Genomic DNA, 17,007 nt, shown 5'->3' with positions numbered 1-17,007 from the left:
TATAGCATGATATATAAACATTTATCATAAACATAAAGATATATAATAACTACTTTTATTATTGCCTCTTGGGCATATCTCCAACAGCCGCCACCCTTGACGGGCCAGTAACGCCAGGTTAAAGAGCTCCAGGTCTCTGAAGCCCAAACCCCCTAGATGCTTGGGTTTGCACATATCTCTCCATGAAACCCAGCTGGGTTTCCTTTCTCCTTCACGACATCCCCACCAGAACTTCCGCAGCAACGAGTTAATATGCTCACAGAGTCCCTTTGGTATTCTGAAACAGGCCATGGAAAAGACTGGGATGGCCTGCGCGACGGATTTGATAAGCACGTCTTTCCCCCCTGCCGAGAGGAGTCTCTCCAACCATCCCTGAATTTTCTTCCAAATTCTATCCTTTAGGTATTTGAAAGCACCACTCTTGGACCTGCCAACATCCGATGGCATTCCCAAGTACTTCTCATTCAAAGTTTATGATTGCACATGAAGAATGTTCTTCACTTCCTCCTTTACTGTCCCCGGACATCTCTTGCTGAAGAAAATAGAAGATTTGTCACGGTTTATCTGCTGGCCCGAGGCCCTGCAATACAAGTCCAGTATGTCCTGCACTTTCCCCGCTATCTCTGTCTCTGCCTTGAATAGCAACAGGCTGTCATCAGCAAAAAGGAGATGACTAACCGCCGGAGCCGACGGTGCCACCTTTAATCCATGGAGCTCTGATGAGAAACTGTGTTTTAAGAGGCACGAAAGGCCCTCTGCCGCTAACAAGAACAAATAAGGAGATATTGGGTCACCCTGCCGCACACCTCGAGTGGGCGTAAATTCATCCAGTTTGCCTCCATTGAACAGCACCTGGAAAGAAACCGTGGCGACCAGCCGCATCACCATCTCAACCCATCTCGTGTGAAAACCCAGCTTGATCATAATAGCCTCAAGGTAGGTCCACTCTAAACGGTCGTAAGCTTTTCTCATATCGAGCTTTAGAGCACAGTAACGATTCTTTTTAGCACGGTTCCGCTTCATGAAATGTAGACATTCATAGGCGGTAATGATGTTATCCGTGATCAATCTACCTGGAACGAACGCCGATTGCTCCTCTGAGATGATTTCTGGCAGCAAAACTTTCAATCTGTTTGCCATCACCTTCGAAGCGATTTTGTAGATGACATTACATAGGCTTATCGGTCTGAACTGTCCCAGTTCATCTGCACCCACAACTTTTGGGATCATAACAATAAACGTCTTGTTAATCTCCCTCATGTCATCCTCCCCTCGGAGGACTCGGATAACCGCCGAAGTGACTTCCTCCCCACACACCTCCCAATGCGTCTGGAAGAAATGTGCCGGGTACCCATCAGGTCCAGGAGCCTTGGTCGGGAACATTTGGAACAAAGCCTCCTTCACCTCTTTCACCTTGACAGGGACCACGTCAATGACCTCCTGCATATTCTCCACCCCTTCCGACATGTATAACGTGTCGTAGAAATTCCGCGTGAGGGCGGCCATCTCCTCAGGATTCTCCGTCACCGACCCATCTGGTTGTTTGAGTCTGCCGATTTTATTCTTCTTCTTTCGTTGGCTGGCCCGTAAATGAAAGAAACGGGTATTTCTGTCGCCCTCAGCTAGCCATTGAACTCTAGACCGCTGTCGCCACATTACCTCTTCTCTTTGGTACAATTCAAGCAGCCGTTGATGAACCACTGTCTCTTCGCTTGTTGGTTCCTGTCTCGAGACATCTGCTCGCAATACCGTCAGACGCTCGTTCAGCTGTCTGATTTCCCTTTGGACATTTCCAAAGGTAGTCTTGCCCCAATCCTCCAGAGAGCCTGACACGTCAGTCAATTTTTGGTGGAACTGTTGCATGCTTGTTGCCTTTTCCCTCTCTTCCCATGCATTGGTCAAAAAAGATTTGAAGTCAGCGTGTCTCTCCCACATGAGCTCATACCGAAAAATCTTGCTTTCAGTAGATCGGCGCTGCCTGGCCGATTCTCTCCACCTGAGGAATATTGGGCAGTGATCGGAATTCACTCCCGTGAGGTGGCTTACTATCGCCATGGGGAACCTCGTGCTCCATGGCGCTGATGCTACCGCCCTGTCAAGGCGTACTCTGCATAGGGATCCTCCCGCAACCCTTTTTTCATAGGTCCAGCTATTCCCCACATATCCCAGGTCAGCTAGCTCGCATACATCCAGAGCTTCTCTGAATCCTTCAATCTGTCCCATACTCCTCTCTGCCACCCCCATATGTTCATGCTGGTGTAGAACCTCATTAAAGTCCCCAATACACATCCATGGAAGCGGAGAAGATGACTTTACGAACTTTAGTACATCCCATGTTTTGTGCCGCTCCGCCACCTGAGCCTCGCCATACACGCATGTCAACCTCCAGGGTTCCTCATTTTCCTCCGTTATGATCGCATCAATGTGATATTGCGAGTACGGCAAAAAGTGTAATTTTATTTCCTTATTCCAAAAAACACCAAGGCCCCCACTCCGGCCATCACTACTAACAGCAAAGCTATTATCAAAACCTAGCCTCCTAGCTAGTCCCTCCACCCGTGATCTGTGTACTTGAGTCTCTAGCACACAAAGCACGGTAGGTTTGAAGCGCTTAACGAGCTCATGAAGCTCCCTAACTGTCGTGTCGCTTCCAATACCACGACAGTTGTAACTGATACAACTCATTGGTCCTGGCGGACCTCCTCCATGGAGCCCGCCTCTTGTTGTGGTGCCAAGTCCTTCCTAGGCCTCTTTGGGTCTGGTTTCACCGGTGAATGAGCTACACCAGGTTGCTTCATTCCCTCCGCTGCCAGGGAGGCGTCCAGATTCCTCCTCGCCCCCGGAGTTTCTTCCTTTCCCTCTGATCCATCAGTGATCATTAAGTTGCTGTCTGTTCCTTTTCCCGCCGTGTTTGAGGCAGACGGTGGTGATTCCCCCTGTGGCCGCTTGCGAGAATCCATGGCCCCGCCCCGGCCACCACGTCCTCCATCGCGGCCACTGTGGCTGCCATCGTGCATAGGGGTTCTGTTACGCACCCCGGAGGACTGCGGGTGCCAATCTTCCATCGGCGCCATCATCCATGGCCCGTATTGCTTGGAGCTCTCATCATGGACTCCATCCCCGCATTCAAGATCTCCATGCCCAAAAACTCCGCAGACTTCACAGAATTTTGGCAGCTTCTCGTATAGAACTTGGAAGGTCATTCTTTCGCTTCCTTCTGGGTGCAAACCCACCACACGGGTGAGCGGCTTCCTGACGTCGAGCTTTGCTCGAACCCGAACAAAACTTGTCCCACTCGCGCCTAGAGCGTACAGATCAACGCTTAGCACCTCTCCAATGCGCGCCGCCATCTCTCTCACTATTCCGTCCTTCCGAAACAGCGGTGGAATTCCTCGAACCTGAACCCATGCATGGATCCGGTTGAGTATTACAGATTTTGGATCAGCAATCCCGTCGTATGGTTCCAGCATCACTCCTTGCTGTCGGAAGATCCAAGGGCCTTCCAGCATAGCCCTATTCCAGTCGCCTAGGCAGGAGACCTGGAGGATGAACAGGTTCTCCTCCACAGGCCGTATCGACCACTTCCTCGCAAAGCCCCATGCAACATCCATCTTTTGGAAGAAAGGTTGATTTCCAAAGTGCTTGGTCGTGTGTACCTTCACTACCGCCATCCACCGCGCGCTCTCCCGCAGATTCACGAACTCCTCCCGCGGTAGGATCACGTCATCAAGTTCCTCATCCTTGAGGACCAGATTCTTCAGCAGCTCCTGCAGATCCGGTGTGGGCTTCTGGCCCGACGAGCCGCCCTCACGTGGGAACTTTGCCGCCATAGCTAGGGTTTGTCGCAAGATCGGAAGCCAAACGACCTCCGATGTCCCCCACAGGACTCCGCCATGGCCGGGTAGACGTGCAGAGACGTCCCCTTAGTCAGCCCGAACGGGGAACGGGAGGAGAGCAGCACAGAGGTGATCGGAAACCAGAGAAACCTCGCCTTCCGCCTTTGATGTCGCCGGCATCATTCTCATAATTGAAGTAAAAGGTTTTGCAGACAAAAGAAACCACTAACCACTGAAATGCATTATCATAAGCCCATTTTAAGTAATCATGGATGCAAAAATTACTTGAGGAACTACGTCAGCTATTCAGTAAAAGAGTAACCTAAATACAAACATACCTTTAATATATCTCCAATACCTAGTACAGAGAGACTATCGAATGGGAAAACATATCCCACAGAGATGTCACATCGAACACCAACAGAGCCTCCGAAGTAGTCAATATAGACAACTTCACGCTGCAAGCAAAAAATAACCAACTATGAAGGAATCTCCAAGAGAAATCTTCTCTTTCTGATACACAGAATGGAGAATTGCATATACCTGTGCAAATTAACCTCCGTTGCTTGCACATGGCTTATAAATTTATATAATAGTACATACAACTGCAGGAGGGCATCTGCTTCAGTACAACCCCCTCCCCCAAACTCAGAGCAAACTCAAACACAAGAACGGCTAAGATCGGTCGATACCCCTTCGTTATTAAAACACAATAGGTATACGTTGCCCGTACAAAGCCCGCATGGCCCAAATAAATTGTACAATCTGTAAGGTACATATAGGTACGAGTAGCACGCCGTCGTCGTCTCATCCAAGGTGGCTTTGCTGGTTAATGGAATTCATGGCAGGTGTGGAGCCACGGCAACACAACGGCGTGCCGGCCAGTAGGCACATCTAGCGGTGATGGCCATCACGATCGGGCCGTACGGTGGCGTGCATCTATGGTGGTGCGGTGATGGCCGGCGGCATACAATAATGATGATGTGGTGGTGTGCAGAAGCGGTGGCGTAGACACGATGGTCCCACAGACTGTCCGGCCACCCACTCGCCGGACAGTCTGGGCTGTTAAGAAAGAAGGCTGCCAGCCAGCCTTCTGTTTATGCTGACGGACAGTCCAGAAAAGTTTTACGTAGGCCTTGCTGCAGAACCCCACTGCCTGGGGAGACCGAGTCCGTCCCTCGTGTGACGGGAGCGTACCCCGCGGCGACGCGTGGGTGATAGTCTAGATCTGGTGCCCTCGCCGCCGTTTTGCCACTTTTAGCCTAGCGCTGTCGCTCGGCTCGTTTCTCCCCCGGTCTGTACCCCTTCTGGGCTAGTCGGAACCGGTGCGGAGGGGGTGGCTCCCAGCTCTCGAGCCGCTCTTGCCCCTCCTGGGCCGAGATCTGAGATAGTTGCCGGTTTTGACTCCACGCCGGCAGACCCGTTAGATCCCACCACCATAAGCCTTCCTCGAGACCAAGGCTCGGGGTCGTAATACACCTCTCCTGGAGGCCGCATTTGCTCGGCTTCGGGGGGCGGAGGATGGCGCCTCTACGGGAGTCGGGGAAGGGAAAGGAAGTGGAGGCGGATGGAGTGGAGGGTCTTATGAGGAAGCTGCAGATTGCTGAGGAGAAGAAGTGCGTGACCCTGGGAGCGCTGCCAAGCAAGAAGGCGAACCCAAACCAAGCAATCGGCAAGGTGCTCTCGGAGAAGCTGGCACATGCGGAGGCAATCATGCAGACCCTGGGGAGAATCTGGTGCCAGCGGGATGGCATGGAGTGCAAGGAGATCCGGAGGAACACATTCCTGCTGACCTTCGGGCAAATTTCAGGTAAAAGAAGGGCTTTGGAGGAAGGGCCATGGTTGGTAGGCAAAGATCTGTTGGTGATAGAGGATTTCAATGTTAACAAAACTCTAGATGAGTACGATTTTCGCTTCTTCCCGATTTGGGTTAGGGCGTCCAACCTACCCCTGGGCAGAATGAATAAGGAGACAGGAGAGCTGATTGGGAGGGCGATGGGGGAGTGGCTGGAGGTGGATGCGGATGAGGAGGGACAAGCAATTGGCGAGTTCCTATGAATTAAGGTCAGGCTGGATGTGCATGAGCCTCTGATGCGTTGCATCAAAGTTAAGCTGGAGGAGGAGGAGGGAGAGGAGGGCCTGGAGGCGGAAGAGACTAGGGATGGTGCTGGTGGATCTGGTGAGGAGGAGAGGAAGGGGAACCATCGATTCCCAAAGAACTGGTGCCCGTTTTCATATGAATTCCTGCCAGACTTCTGCTATACGTGCGGGATCATAGGACACAATTACAAAGAGTGTAATTTTCGCCTAAAGGAAGGTGAAAAGCAACTATATTCTAAAGACCTGAAGGCAAACATGTCCATTCCGGCTAGGAGAGCAGGGTGGGAGGAGGAAAGGGGACAGTGGAGCTCAGGCAGGGGTGGCGGGTCTGGATGGAGCAACAGCTCGGGTGGTAGAGGCAGCTGGTCGAGGAGTGATGCTGAAGTGTGGAAGAAGCGCAATGATGGCGTGGGGCGTGGGGGCTTAAAGAGGAGGGAAGAAGAAAAGGAGGTAACTAGCCCGCTGAAACATGCGCATACCTCTCTTATCCCAACAACCCAGAAAAAACTATGTTTCAATGAGCAAGATATGGTGGTTGATGACAGTGGAGTAACAAAGGAGGGGGCGGTGGAGAGGGAGGAGGTTGGTGGAGGGGTGAACCAAACTGCGTCGTCTCTTGTTGAATTGGTGACCCCATCTCTAACAAAAGCGACAGACCGGGGGTTGAAGGGTGAAGGGGATGAAGATAAATTGGTGGGCTATGTAAGGAGAAAGTCTGAGACTACTGTAAAAAAAGGGCAGAGGACTTTCAAAAGGATAAAAAAGGGGGAGATCAAAGATGGGCCAGAACGTGAAAAGAGACGGGGGCTGAGTAACAAGAGGGGTCTAGTTGACATGGAGGTGGATGTCGCGGAGGAGAAGGAGAGGGTTAAAAGACAAAAAGGTATGGAGATTGATGTGGAGAAGGAAGGCGAAGCCAACTCAGAGGCGGGGCTGCATATTCAGCCCTGCGTGGATCAATGAAGATAGTGGCTTTGAACTGCCGGGGGTTGGGTAATTCCCCGGCAGTTCGTGGGCTTCTGGCACTCCAGAAGTCGGAGGATCCGGACATCCTATTTCTGTCCGAGACAAAGCTATCAGCAAAGCGCATGGAGAGGTTCAAATGGTTGCTTGGGATGACCTGCATGGTTGCTCGGGACTGTGAAGGTAAAGGGGGAGGGCTGGCTGTGTTCTGGAAGAAGGAGCTCAAGGTGGAGCTCCGCAACCTCTCCAGGTTCCACATCGATCTGGAGGTAAAAGATGAGGATGGTTTCAAGTGGCGGTTCACTGGCATATATGGTGAACCAAGGGCGGAGAAGAAGCATCTCACATGGAAGCTGATGAGGATTCTGCATAATCAGTCTAACCTGCCTTGGGTTGTGGCTGGAGACTTCAACGAGGTGTTGTTTGGATTCGAGAAACAGGGAGGGCGTCAAAAACCTCAAGCGTGTATGGATAGATTCAGGGAGGCTTTGGATTTTTGTGGCCTGGAAGACCTTGGTTTTGTTGGCGACATGTTTACCTGGAGGAACAATAACCATCGCTGGGAGAAGTATATTCAGGAGCGGCTGGATAGAGCTGTGGCAAATGAGGCCTGGAGTTCACACTTTCCTGCGTTTAAAGTGGCTAATGGCGAGCATGGGCACTCTGACCACCGGCCTATTATTCTGACTTTCAACAAGGATGGGGGTGATGGGGATGGAGAGGGAAGAGGGGCACATAGAGGAAGGCCTAATTTCAAATTCGAGGCGAAATGGTTGGAGGAGGAGTTGTGTGATACGGTGGTGAAGGAGGCATGGAGGGAGGCGACGGGCATTGATGGGTTAAACCTGAAGGAGGGACTGAAGCAGGTGGCGGGGAAGCTACAGGCATGGAATGACAATACCCTTGGCTGTCTGGAGAAGCGTTTAAAGCAAGCAAGAAAAGAAGTCGAGAAGTGGAGGAAAATGACTGTGAGCAAGGAGAAGGTGGCAGGGGAGGAAGTGGCCAAGTACAGGCTGGAAAGATTGGAAGAACAGATAAATACATTCTGGAAGCAAAGAGCCCATTCCCACTAGCTTAAAAAGGGTGACCGCAACACAGCCTTTTTCCATGCACGGGTTAAGGAGAGGAGGAGAATAAACAAAATTGGCAAACTAAAAAAGGAGGATGGGGGGTGGGCGGTGAAGGAGGAGGAGAAGAAGGAGCTTATCACTAATTATTTTCGTCAGCTTTTCAGGTCGGATGGTGCGGGCGACCACTCGGCGGTGCTGCAGTCTGTCGTGAGCAAAGTGACTCGGGAGATGAATGCTGAACTGATGGGGGAGTTTACCGCTGCAGAGGTGAAGGCGGCTCTAAATGAGATTGGGGACCTAAAAGCTCCAGGGGATGATGGAATGCCTGCTGTGTTCTATAAGCACTACTGGGAGGATATTGGAGAGCAAATTACCAAAGAGGTTATGGAGTTTCTGAATGGTGGAGAAATGCCAGAGGACTGGAACAATACATCTATTACCCTGATCCCAAAGGTCAAGAAGCCTGACTGCATCAAGAACCTGAGGCCCATTAGCCTGTGCAATGTGGTGTACAAGATTGTCTCCAAGGTGCTGGCGAAGAGACTCAAGCGCATCCTTCCAGACATCATCTCCCCTGCCCAGAGCGCCTTTGTGCCTGGTAGACTGCTTACAGATAATGTGCTCATAGCCTACGAAGTTATCCACTATATGAGGAACAAGAGGCAGGGACTAGAGGCCTATGCTGCTGTCAAGCTCGACATGAGTAAGGCGTATGATAGGGTGGAATGGCACTTTCTAGAAGCCATGATGCACAAGCTTGCTTTGAAGGCAGATTTGTGGACATAATCATGAAATGTGTCAGAACCGTCCGATACAGGATCAAGGTAAATGGTGATCTATCTGAGGAAATTGTTCCGGAAAGAGGGCTGCGTCAGGGAGACCCTCTCTCTCCCTACCTGTTTCTTCTGTGTGCGGAGGCATTCTCATGCCTGCTTGAGAAGGCCGAGGAGGACTGTCAACTACAGGGCGTGAAGATTTGTCCAGCCGCCCCGAGTATTTCGCATCTCCTTTTTGCTGACGACTCACTGATTTTGTTCAGAGCAAACAAGGAGAGTGCAGCGCATCTCCAACGTATACTGCGGGTGTACGAGGCCAGTTCTGGTCAGACCATAAATAAGGACAAATCGGCCATCTTCTTCAGCGGCAATGTCAAAAGTAGTGACAAGGCAGAGGTTATGGAAACCCTGGGTATCTCGAAGGAGGCTTTGAACGAGAGGTACCTGGGTATGCCAATCCATGTGGGCAAATCCAGGTCAAAGACTTTCAGGCATCTAAAAGAGAGAGTGGTGCAGCTGATCCAGGGCTGGCAGGAAAAGCTCCTTTCTAGGGCTGGGAAGGAGATTTTAATCAAGGCGGTGGCGCAGGCGATCCCCACATTCACTATGTCCTGCTTTGATCTCACCAAGTCTGTGTGCGATGACATTAGCACAGCGATCTGCAAGTACTGGTGGAGCCAACAAGACAAAACAAATAAAATACACTGGCTTAGTTGGGAGAAGCTGACCAAATCCAAGGCTGAAGGTGGCCTGGGCTTTAGGGAAATTCATTCTTTCAACCTTGCGATGCTTGCGCGCCAGGGTTGGCGCCTTCTGCAGAACCCGGACTCCCTATGCGCAAAGGTACTGGGAGCTAAGTACTTCCCCGATGGCAATTGTCTGACAGCGATTGAATCGAGTGGCATGTCCTACACGTGGAGGAGTATCCTCAAAGGCATTGAAGTGCTGAAAAAAGGTCTCATTTGGCGGGTGGGTGATGGTTGTTCGATCAAGATCTGGGAGGACCCTTGGATGCCTAGGGGCACCACTCGTTTGCCCTCGACAAAACGCAACAACCTGCTGTCAACGGTCAATGACCTGATAAATCCTGTGACAGGAACGTGGGACTTGGAGCTGGTTAGGGACAACTTCAATGAGGATGATTGTGCTGTTATCCTGGCCATTCCAACAGACCTGGAGGTTGAGGACTTCCCAGCTTGGCATTTTGATCCAAAAGGAATTTTCTCGGTCAAGTCGGCGTATTGGGTGCAAGTCATGAATAGGAACCTTGATAGTCCCCGGGGTATTGCCTCAACGGCTGAGAACAACACCTCTTCTGCTCCTTGGCCGAAAATCTGGGCACTCTCTGTACCAAACAAGATCAAGCACTTCATCTGGAGACTGGCCCATAACTCTCTTCCTTTTTGCATGAATCTCCGAAGGAAAGGCATGGACATCAAGCCCTTCTGCCCTGTCTGCAAGAAACACCATGAGGATGGTGGGCACCTCCTCTTCAAGTGCAAGCAGGCGAAGGAAATTTGGAGCATATGCGGGCTGGAAAAGGAGCGTTTGATCATGATGGCGAAGGTGAGTGCTGTCGAAGCTGTCGAAGCAATGCTAAGCTTTGGCAATGAGAAAGGGGCTACTGTTGCCACCCTCTTATGGTGCTGGTGGTGCGAGAGAAACAATATTAGGGAAGGTAAAAGGGGCAGACCCTCGGTGGAGATAGCTTGGACAATTCAACATCAAGCTGAGGAATTTTGGAAGCTCGGCAAGGTGGAGAGGAAGGCCCCGGTTGCTGTGTCTACTACATGGAAACCCCCTGGTGAGGACTGGATCAAAGTCAATGTTGATGGCGCCTTCAAGCCTGATGTGCAGAAAGGAGGTTGGGGAGCTGTTCTTAGGGACTCTGATAGTGATGTCGTTGCGTGTGCTGGTGGCCACTTCCCCTTCCTCCACAGCGCCTTGCATGCTGAAGCGCTGGGGGCTGTATGTGCTCTCCAGATTGCCTCAAACCATGGAATGGGGAAGGTTTTGCTGGAAACTGATGCTTTACTTCTGAAGAATGCTATTGAAGACACCAAAGCTGATATTTCAGCGGTTGGTATCATCATCGGCCGTATTAAGGAGCTCATTAGGAGCAATTTCTGTAGTGTCAAGGTTCTGTACTGTCCTAGATCTTGTAACCATGTAGCTCATGCCCTTGCGGCTAAAGGGGCACAAATGGCTGGTGAGCCTGACTTTGTGTCTGACGGACTTGTTCCGTTTGTATCCGGTTTAGTGGCGAGCGATTTTGCTTCGTTCACTGTTTAATGCAATGCATTGAGGTCAAAAAAAAAGAAAAGTTTTACGTAGCCTATGAGCCGGACAGTGTGGTCACGAGCGCAAGACAGTTCACGACAGTGTTGAGACTTAGCAGATGCAATTGCTCTACGCGGTCTATGTCAGGACCAACAAGAGCTACGCTAGTCTCTCCCTTTAGAGTGGACACACACGCGCAGCTCTGAATCAACTCAGACGGTGCCCTTTCTTTTCATCTTAACTGGAGACTGCTATGCAACTGTAGCTGTTCTTTTACAACACGGCCTAGACACAACATCGTGCCCAATTATAACTTCCAACCAGCTAACATTGCTGACAGGTACATATTGCATCTCTACTCCCATGATGCTACACAAGTTGCGCACACTAGATGATCCACTCACACACTGCCAAATCTTGTGCTTATGCAATTGCATCAGGAGTGACTAGCACGAACGCAAGATAATCCGGGGAAGTGGCGGAACTTATCAGATTTGTTTGGTCTACACCGGACAAGTAGCCGGCCTGTCCGGCCATAGAGTTGCGAAGATGACCGTAGGTGAAGCTGGCAGTGGCAGGTGTACGAGGGTTTGGAGATGCGAACATGGAGATCGGCTGGATGACGACCAGCATCTACGAACGTGGAGGTGGAGATCTCCTGAACGTGGAGATCGTGGAGTTGTTAGTGGCAACTGGCTAAATACGGTATACCCATACATAGGTGTATACTGGGTTTGGATTTGGGCTTTACAAGCCCAAACTGAGTTTTGGGGGGGGGGGGTTGTACTGGAGCAGATCCCCTGCAGGAGATCCAATGTGCAGCAGCATAGAGTAGACAAACATGAGAACTAAAGGAACGTCAAGTACTTCAAGTAGGAACAAGAAATCCTACCTACACAAAAAGCAGGTTGTGTGAACAAAAGTGAATGCTAGTGGCTAGAATATAGAGACATGGCTACATAGTTTCCTGAAACTCAATAACATGGCAGTCAAACTTATATGCTCAGCTTATTTCTTAGGCGTCAAGATATTTTGTATGGCGAGGAAAAAACCACATGATTTCGATTGTTGGATAATCTAATTACCTAGGTAATTACACTAAGAAATAAAAGTAGTTTCAGTTAGCCAGGGAAGCCATGAAAAAGGATATGCAGCTGCTAAATAATAAGACCCACACATGCATCCAGTTTACCAAGATAAAGCTTCCGAGAAACTTGCAACTGCGGTATTGATTTAACCTCTGAGCAAGCTGCACACAAAGAAAAGAGGTTGTCATTAACAAATCCATGCATGTAAGCCCCTTCTCTCAGCCAAATACAGGTCCAGATCAAGACCAGTGTATCTTCAACGGGACATAGATGAGAGACACCATTAGTTGATTTCAAGGTATGACTAAAATGTACTGAGAAGTCTGGAGCAATTCTTCATAGTTAAATGAAGGCAATATGAAAAATATGATCGGCTTGGCACAAATTGGAATAAATATTTGAGAAGCAAACTATGAGTTGGGAAAATGGAATCTACATACTTACGGACAATTCTTGCACCCTACTTTGGTCTGCCATACAAATCTCACTTAAACTTATTGGTAAGAAAATCTCTGAGATATCAACATACGAACATCAAAAATGTAAATAGCCATTAGGGGCGAAACACTGAATATACTAATCAATAGCCTTCTAGATTCCCATTAATGTGGAAAATACTCTATCAAATAAAATATGAACAACAATGCAGAGGTAGCGACCACACCAAAGCCAGAGGAGGTCACCAGGGAGGTCACCGCTCTTCTTTAGCCAATGCAGCACACTGAGTCACATGGAACCTGGAAACACAGAACTTGGTCCTCTTCTTCTAAATTACACCTGAACGTAAGCACATCAGTAAACATCTAAAAGAAGAGTTAATGGCACCCGCGGTCACACAACTTGTTCTATATGTGCACTTAAGTCACACATGTTGCAAAACGAACTAACCGGTCACATAACTTGCGAGACGTGTGCACCTGAGATCACTAAATGGTTTGATGCCTGGTTTTTGGCAAAAACTGGCCACGCACTGAGCAGAGGCTGATTTTTTGCAATCAAATCCTTGGCCCCTGCCTACAATTCTGAAATCGTGGAACTAATAAATTCATTTGGCCACTCGATGCAGCAAAACAAAAGCTACTACTAGTAACTCGTAGCTGTACTAATTAGAGCAAAGATAAATTAGCCATTAGAGAAGTAATTGGACACTAATTAGCGCATCTGCAAGTTTCGAATAGCTAATCAACTTGGATACTCCGCGCATGCTTTTTTTACAAGCACAAGAGGAAGACAATCGGAGAGGGGATGACGACCATCAAACAACAACTAACAAGTACAGAAGACTAGACTGAATCGACTACACAGAGCAAACATGGAGAACATACGAAGTTAGGTGGGTTTCTATAAAATTTGGCTGCTCTATTAACCTCATGTGCCTAATAAGTTACCGGTTTTCACGAAAAATCGGGTATCATACCGTTTGGTGACCACATGTGCACACATTTTGCAAGTTATGTGACCGGTTAATTCGTTTTGCAACATGTGTGACTTAAGTGCACATACATGACAAGTTTGTGTGACCGCTGGTGCCATTAACTCCTAAAAGAATGCCTCTGTTTTAGAAAATCCAATTTCCCCTAAACAAAAACTGCAAGGCTGCTCCTTTCTCCATTCGTGGAGTGTGAGGGGGATTATGGATCGAATGACTTCATACCTATGGCTTGCCAAATCCAACGCCAGCAAGTTCTGCTCAGATCCCCAACTTGATGTTACATGGGATTCATCACAGCATGATCTGTCGATCCCTACAACATAGGCATCAATTTTTCAAGTAAATTTGCAGAGAACAAGAAAGAGCATGGTGCAGGCCATGTGGAGAAACTGGACACGTGAGAGAGCTCAGTAGGGAAGTGGCGCCGCCGCCCTTGTCATTCCTCATCTCCTCGTCCCGCACTTTCCCCTTCCGCTAGACAGCAGTACAGCACCAACGCCAGCCCGCGAGCCTGGCCGCCGCCGTGCTCCGGGTGGATCTTGGGGAAGACGAGGAGATGCCCTCTCTGCGCAGCCCCGTTCCCGCGTCGTCCTCCACCACTGCGTGAGAAGAGGACGTGCCAATGAGGTGGGTCGTGGCTTTCGTGCTCAACAAATGGAAAAGGCCCCCCTTCTCGCGCCGCCACTGTGAAAACCGTAGAAGATCTGGAGCTGGCTGCCGTCTGATAGCCCTCCGCCACGTGCTAGATCTCAGCCGGATCCACTCCTCCCCTCCTCCGTCGGATCCTTCCCTGCACCGCCTACTCCTTTCCTCACCGCCACCGCCACCGCCACCGCCTGCAACTTTTCTCCGCGCGCCGCCACAGAAAAGAGTGATGAGATGAGGGAAGGAGAGGATAGTTTTCGTGGGAGAGGATGGGATTGGAGGTGAGCACAGAAGGAGGAGAGGCCTCGCCGACCGCCGGCCTGTAGCGAGCGCGTCGCCCTCCGCCACGCACGTAAGAGTCGCGAGAGGGATGACAAATGAGGACACGAAAAGACGATTTTGCCCCTGGTCTATATACACAGGTAGTCACGTATAGCCAGTCGCTGACCTTCGGGCCCCGCGGAAGGCAGGCCCGCATGTCAGTGGCTAGGCGGGTACGGAATGGACGGTGAAAAGGAGACTCTTGCGAACGGACGGACGGGACCATGTGAGCAGTTTCCAATTCACCATCCGACGGCCAGGATCGCAGGATCCAATAAAAAAAATTATGTGGTTCCTGTAAAAAAAAGACAATTTTTGATGTTGTAACACGACAAAATGTTGTACACATTTTTTTGTATTTTTTTGTACAAATCACATAAAATATTGTTTTTCCATAAAAACGTATGTACGAACATAGAATATCATGATATACACCAAATAAATTATGTCAATTTTTTTAAAAAAAATTAAAATTAATTTTTAATTATTTTGTATAATAGGAGCATATGTTTCTATGAGTCAAAACGCCACCTCCGTTTGCCTTGTAACTCTGAAATTTTACTGGAACCCATTACCAATTCGTGCCTTTTCCACTGTCGATTCATGCCCTTAGATCTGTGACCTAGATGGGACATCTATGTAACGTACTAAAATTCCAGATGTTACATCTAGATCACAAATATTAATTATAGCATGAATCAACGGTTTAATATTCGTCTGTATTTTTTTTGAATAGTAGGCAAAGTCCCCTGAATTTATTAAGATGCATGTATAATTAATCAACATGCTTTGAGTCTTTGAGGTCAACTGCTTGATCCTTCTTTTCAGGTGGAGGAGGGCTTTACCGTGACAGCGGAAGACATCATAGGAAGGCTCAACTCTGTGTTGCAATAGGACAGCAGCGGCACATACGTATGAGAGTACCACTTTTTGTGATGATTGTAATTGAAGAAGTCTACCGCTTGGATTTGGAATAGTATTACAATTACTCATTGTCGATCACTAGCTGCACGTAATAATACGAAACATATCGGTACGGTGAAGCCGCGTGCATGCATGCACGCTTGGCCGCTTGCACAGTTGCACCAAATATTCGTTTCGGACGTTGGTCTTCAAATTGATTGAGAAAAGTTCAGCAGAATCTGCATCGTCATAATTGAGCTAATTAGAGAAAGAGTACTTACGATTTGTGGGTTCAAAAAGCTAGCTAGTCAGTGAAGGCTGTAGGTTTTGGGGAGAAGATGCGACCTAGCAATGTGCATTGAGCGAACTGATGAAATTCATGCTTTTCTTCCTTAGATAAACAAAAATCTCTAGCTAGCGCGACTCCTGCCATATGAACTTTCCACACGACGTGAATTAGTTGTTAGGGCATCTCCAGCGGCGCGACACATTTCGGACGGCCAAACGGACGGGACGCGTCCATTTGCGTCGGTCCAAATGGTCGAAATCGTCCGGGCGTCCGTTTCCGTCGGGGGTGGCTCCAGCGGCACGACGCATATTTTTTTTTCCATTCAATGTGAAGCCGTAATTTACAATAATACAAAACATAAAAAAGCCATAAAGGCGTGGTAAAAGTAGGTGATGCCTACTGCTCGTCGTCGCTGACGAGGTCAATCAACTCCGGCGTCGGTCATGGAAGTCCGTACGCCGGCGGTCGAGGAGGTGCCGCCGCATGCGCAGGCTGTGGCCAAGGATCCCACGCCGGAGCAGCAGGCGGAGCGCGGTCGTTGGAACGCGTCGGCGTGGCCGGAGGAGTCGCCGGCCTCCCTTGCGCGAGCGCGGACTCGCGGAGCTGGATTGCGAGCCCGTCCCACAAAGCGAGCTCGTTGAGCTCGTCATGCTCGCTGTTGGCCAGTGCCATGGCAATGGCCTCGTCCTCGGAAATGTCCGGCGGCTGGGTCTCCGGATCCCATGCCGGCCCGCTATCGTCGTGGTCGTAGTCTGCCATGTCCATGTCCTCGTCCGTGTCCTCGTCCTCGTCGTCGTCCGCGTCCTCCTGGTTGTTCTCTTCTTCTTCTGCAGCGATCTCGCGGTCGAAGTACTCCACGTCGCCGAGGTAGCCAGCGCGGCGGCGCGAGTCGAACTCCCACGTCCCGAAAGAAATCCAGTTGTAGGAGTTGAGCGCGTACGCCTGATCCTCCCGCACTTGCCGGTTCCCCCGCGCCTCGAGTTGAGGTAACAGCCCCCTCCCGGCAAGTTCACGTCTGGCCATGGTACCGGCCGGTTTTCCTCCGATAGCTGCCGCGCGAGGTCGACGCGGACGTACCGGCCGACCCTTGCCTTCTTGCTGGACCGCGAGCCGCTTGCCTCGTGGTCGTTCTTGCTCTTGCGGAACGGCCAACATTTCTTTCCCATGGCGTCGGTGGGGTAGATATTGTGGGATCTGGCAATGGTTTGGTCGGGGAAATGGCCGCCGGCAGCGTCCCTTTAAGAGGCTCGGACGTCATCTTGTCTTCAATGGCCTGCCACTGCAACGCCGCCTAGCTGCGCACG

General features: G+C 50.0%; 1 protein-coding gene and 1 long non-coding RNA gene across 2 annotated transcripts in view; one reads left to right on the top strand and one right to left on the bottom strand.

The window, feature by feature from the left end:
• The window catches only part of LOC124697042 (transcription factor bHLH18-like), a 33,224-nt gene extending 17,819 nt beyond the window's left edge, over window positions 1-15,405 (top strand). Inside the window, exon 3 of the mRNA XM_047229685.1 lies at window positions 15,340-15,405. Coding sequence (XP_047085641.1) covers window positions 15,340-15,405 — 66 coding nt within the window. The remainder of the gene's footprint in view (window positions 1-15,339) is intronic.
• LOC124700041 lies at window positions 4,262-12,274 on the bottom strand. The gene is made up of 3 exons (XR_007001607.1): window positions 12,218-12,274; window positions 4,380-4,441; window positions 4,262-4,294 (listed from the first exon to the last, which is right to left on the bottom strand). It is a non-coding gene; the product is annotated as an uncharacterized LOC124700041 (long non-coding RNA).
• Window positions 15,406-17,007: the final 1,602 nt, after the last annotated feature.

The sequence above is a fragment of the Lolium rigidum genome, chromosome 3 (genome assembly GCF_022539505.1).
Source record: "Lolium rigidum isolate FL_2022 chromosome 3, APGP_CSIRO_Lrig_0.1, whole genome shotgun sequence".
NCBI classification, from domain to species: Eukaryota; Viridiplantae; Streptophyta; class Magnoliopsida; order Poales; family Poaceae; genus Lolium; species Lolium rigidum.
Note: the sequence above shows the minus strand (reverse complement) of the source record. Positions and strands in the feature narration are given on the sequence as shown.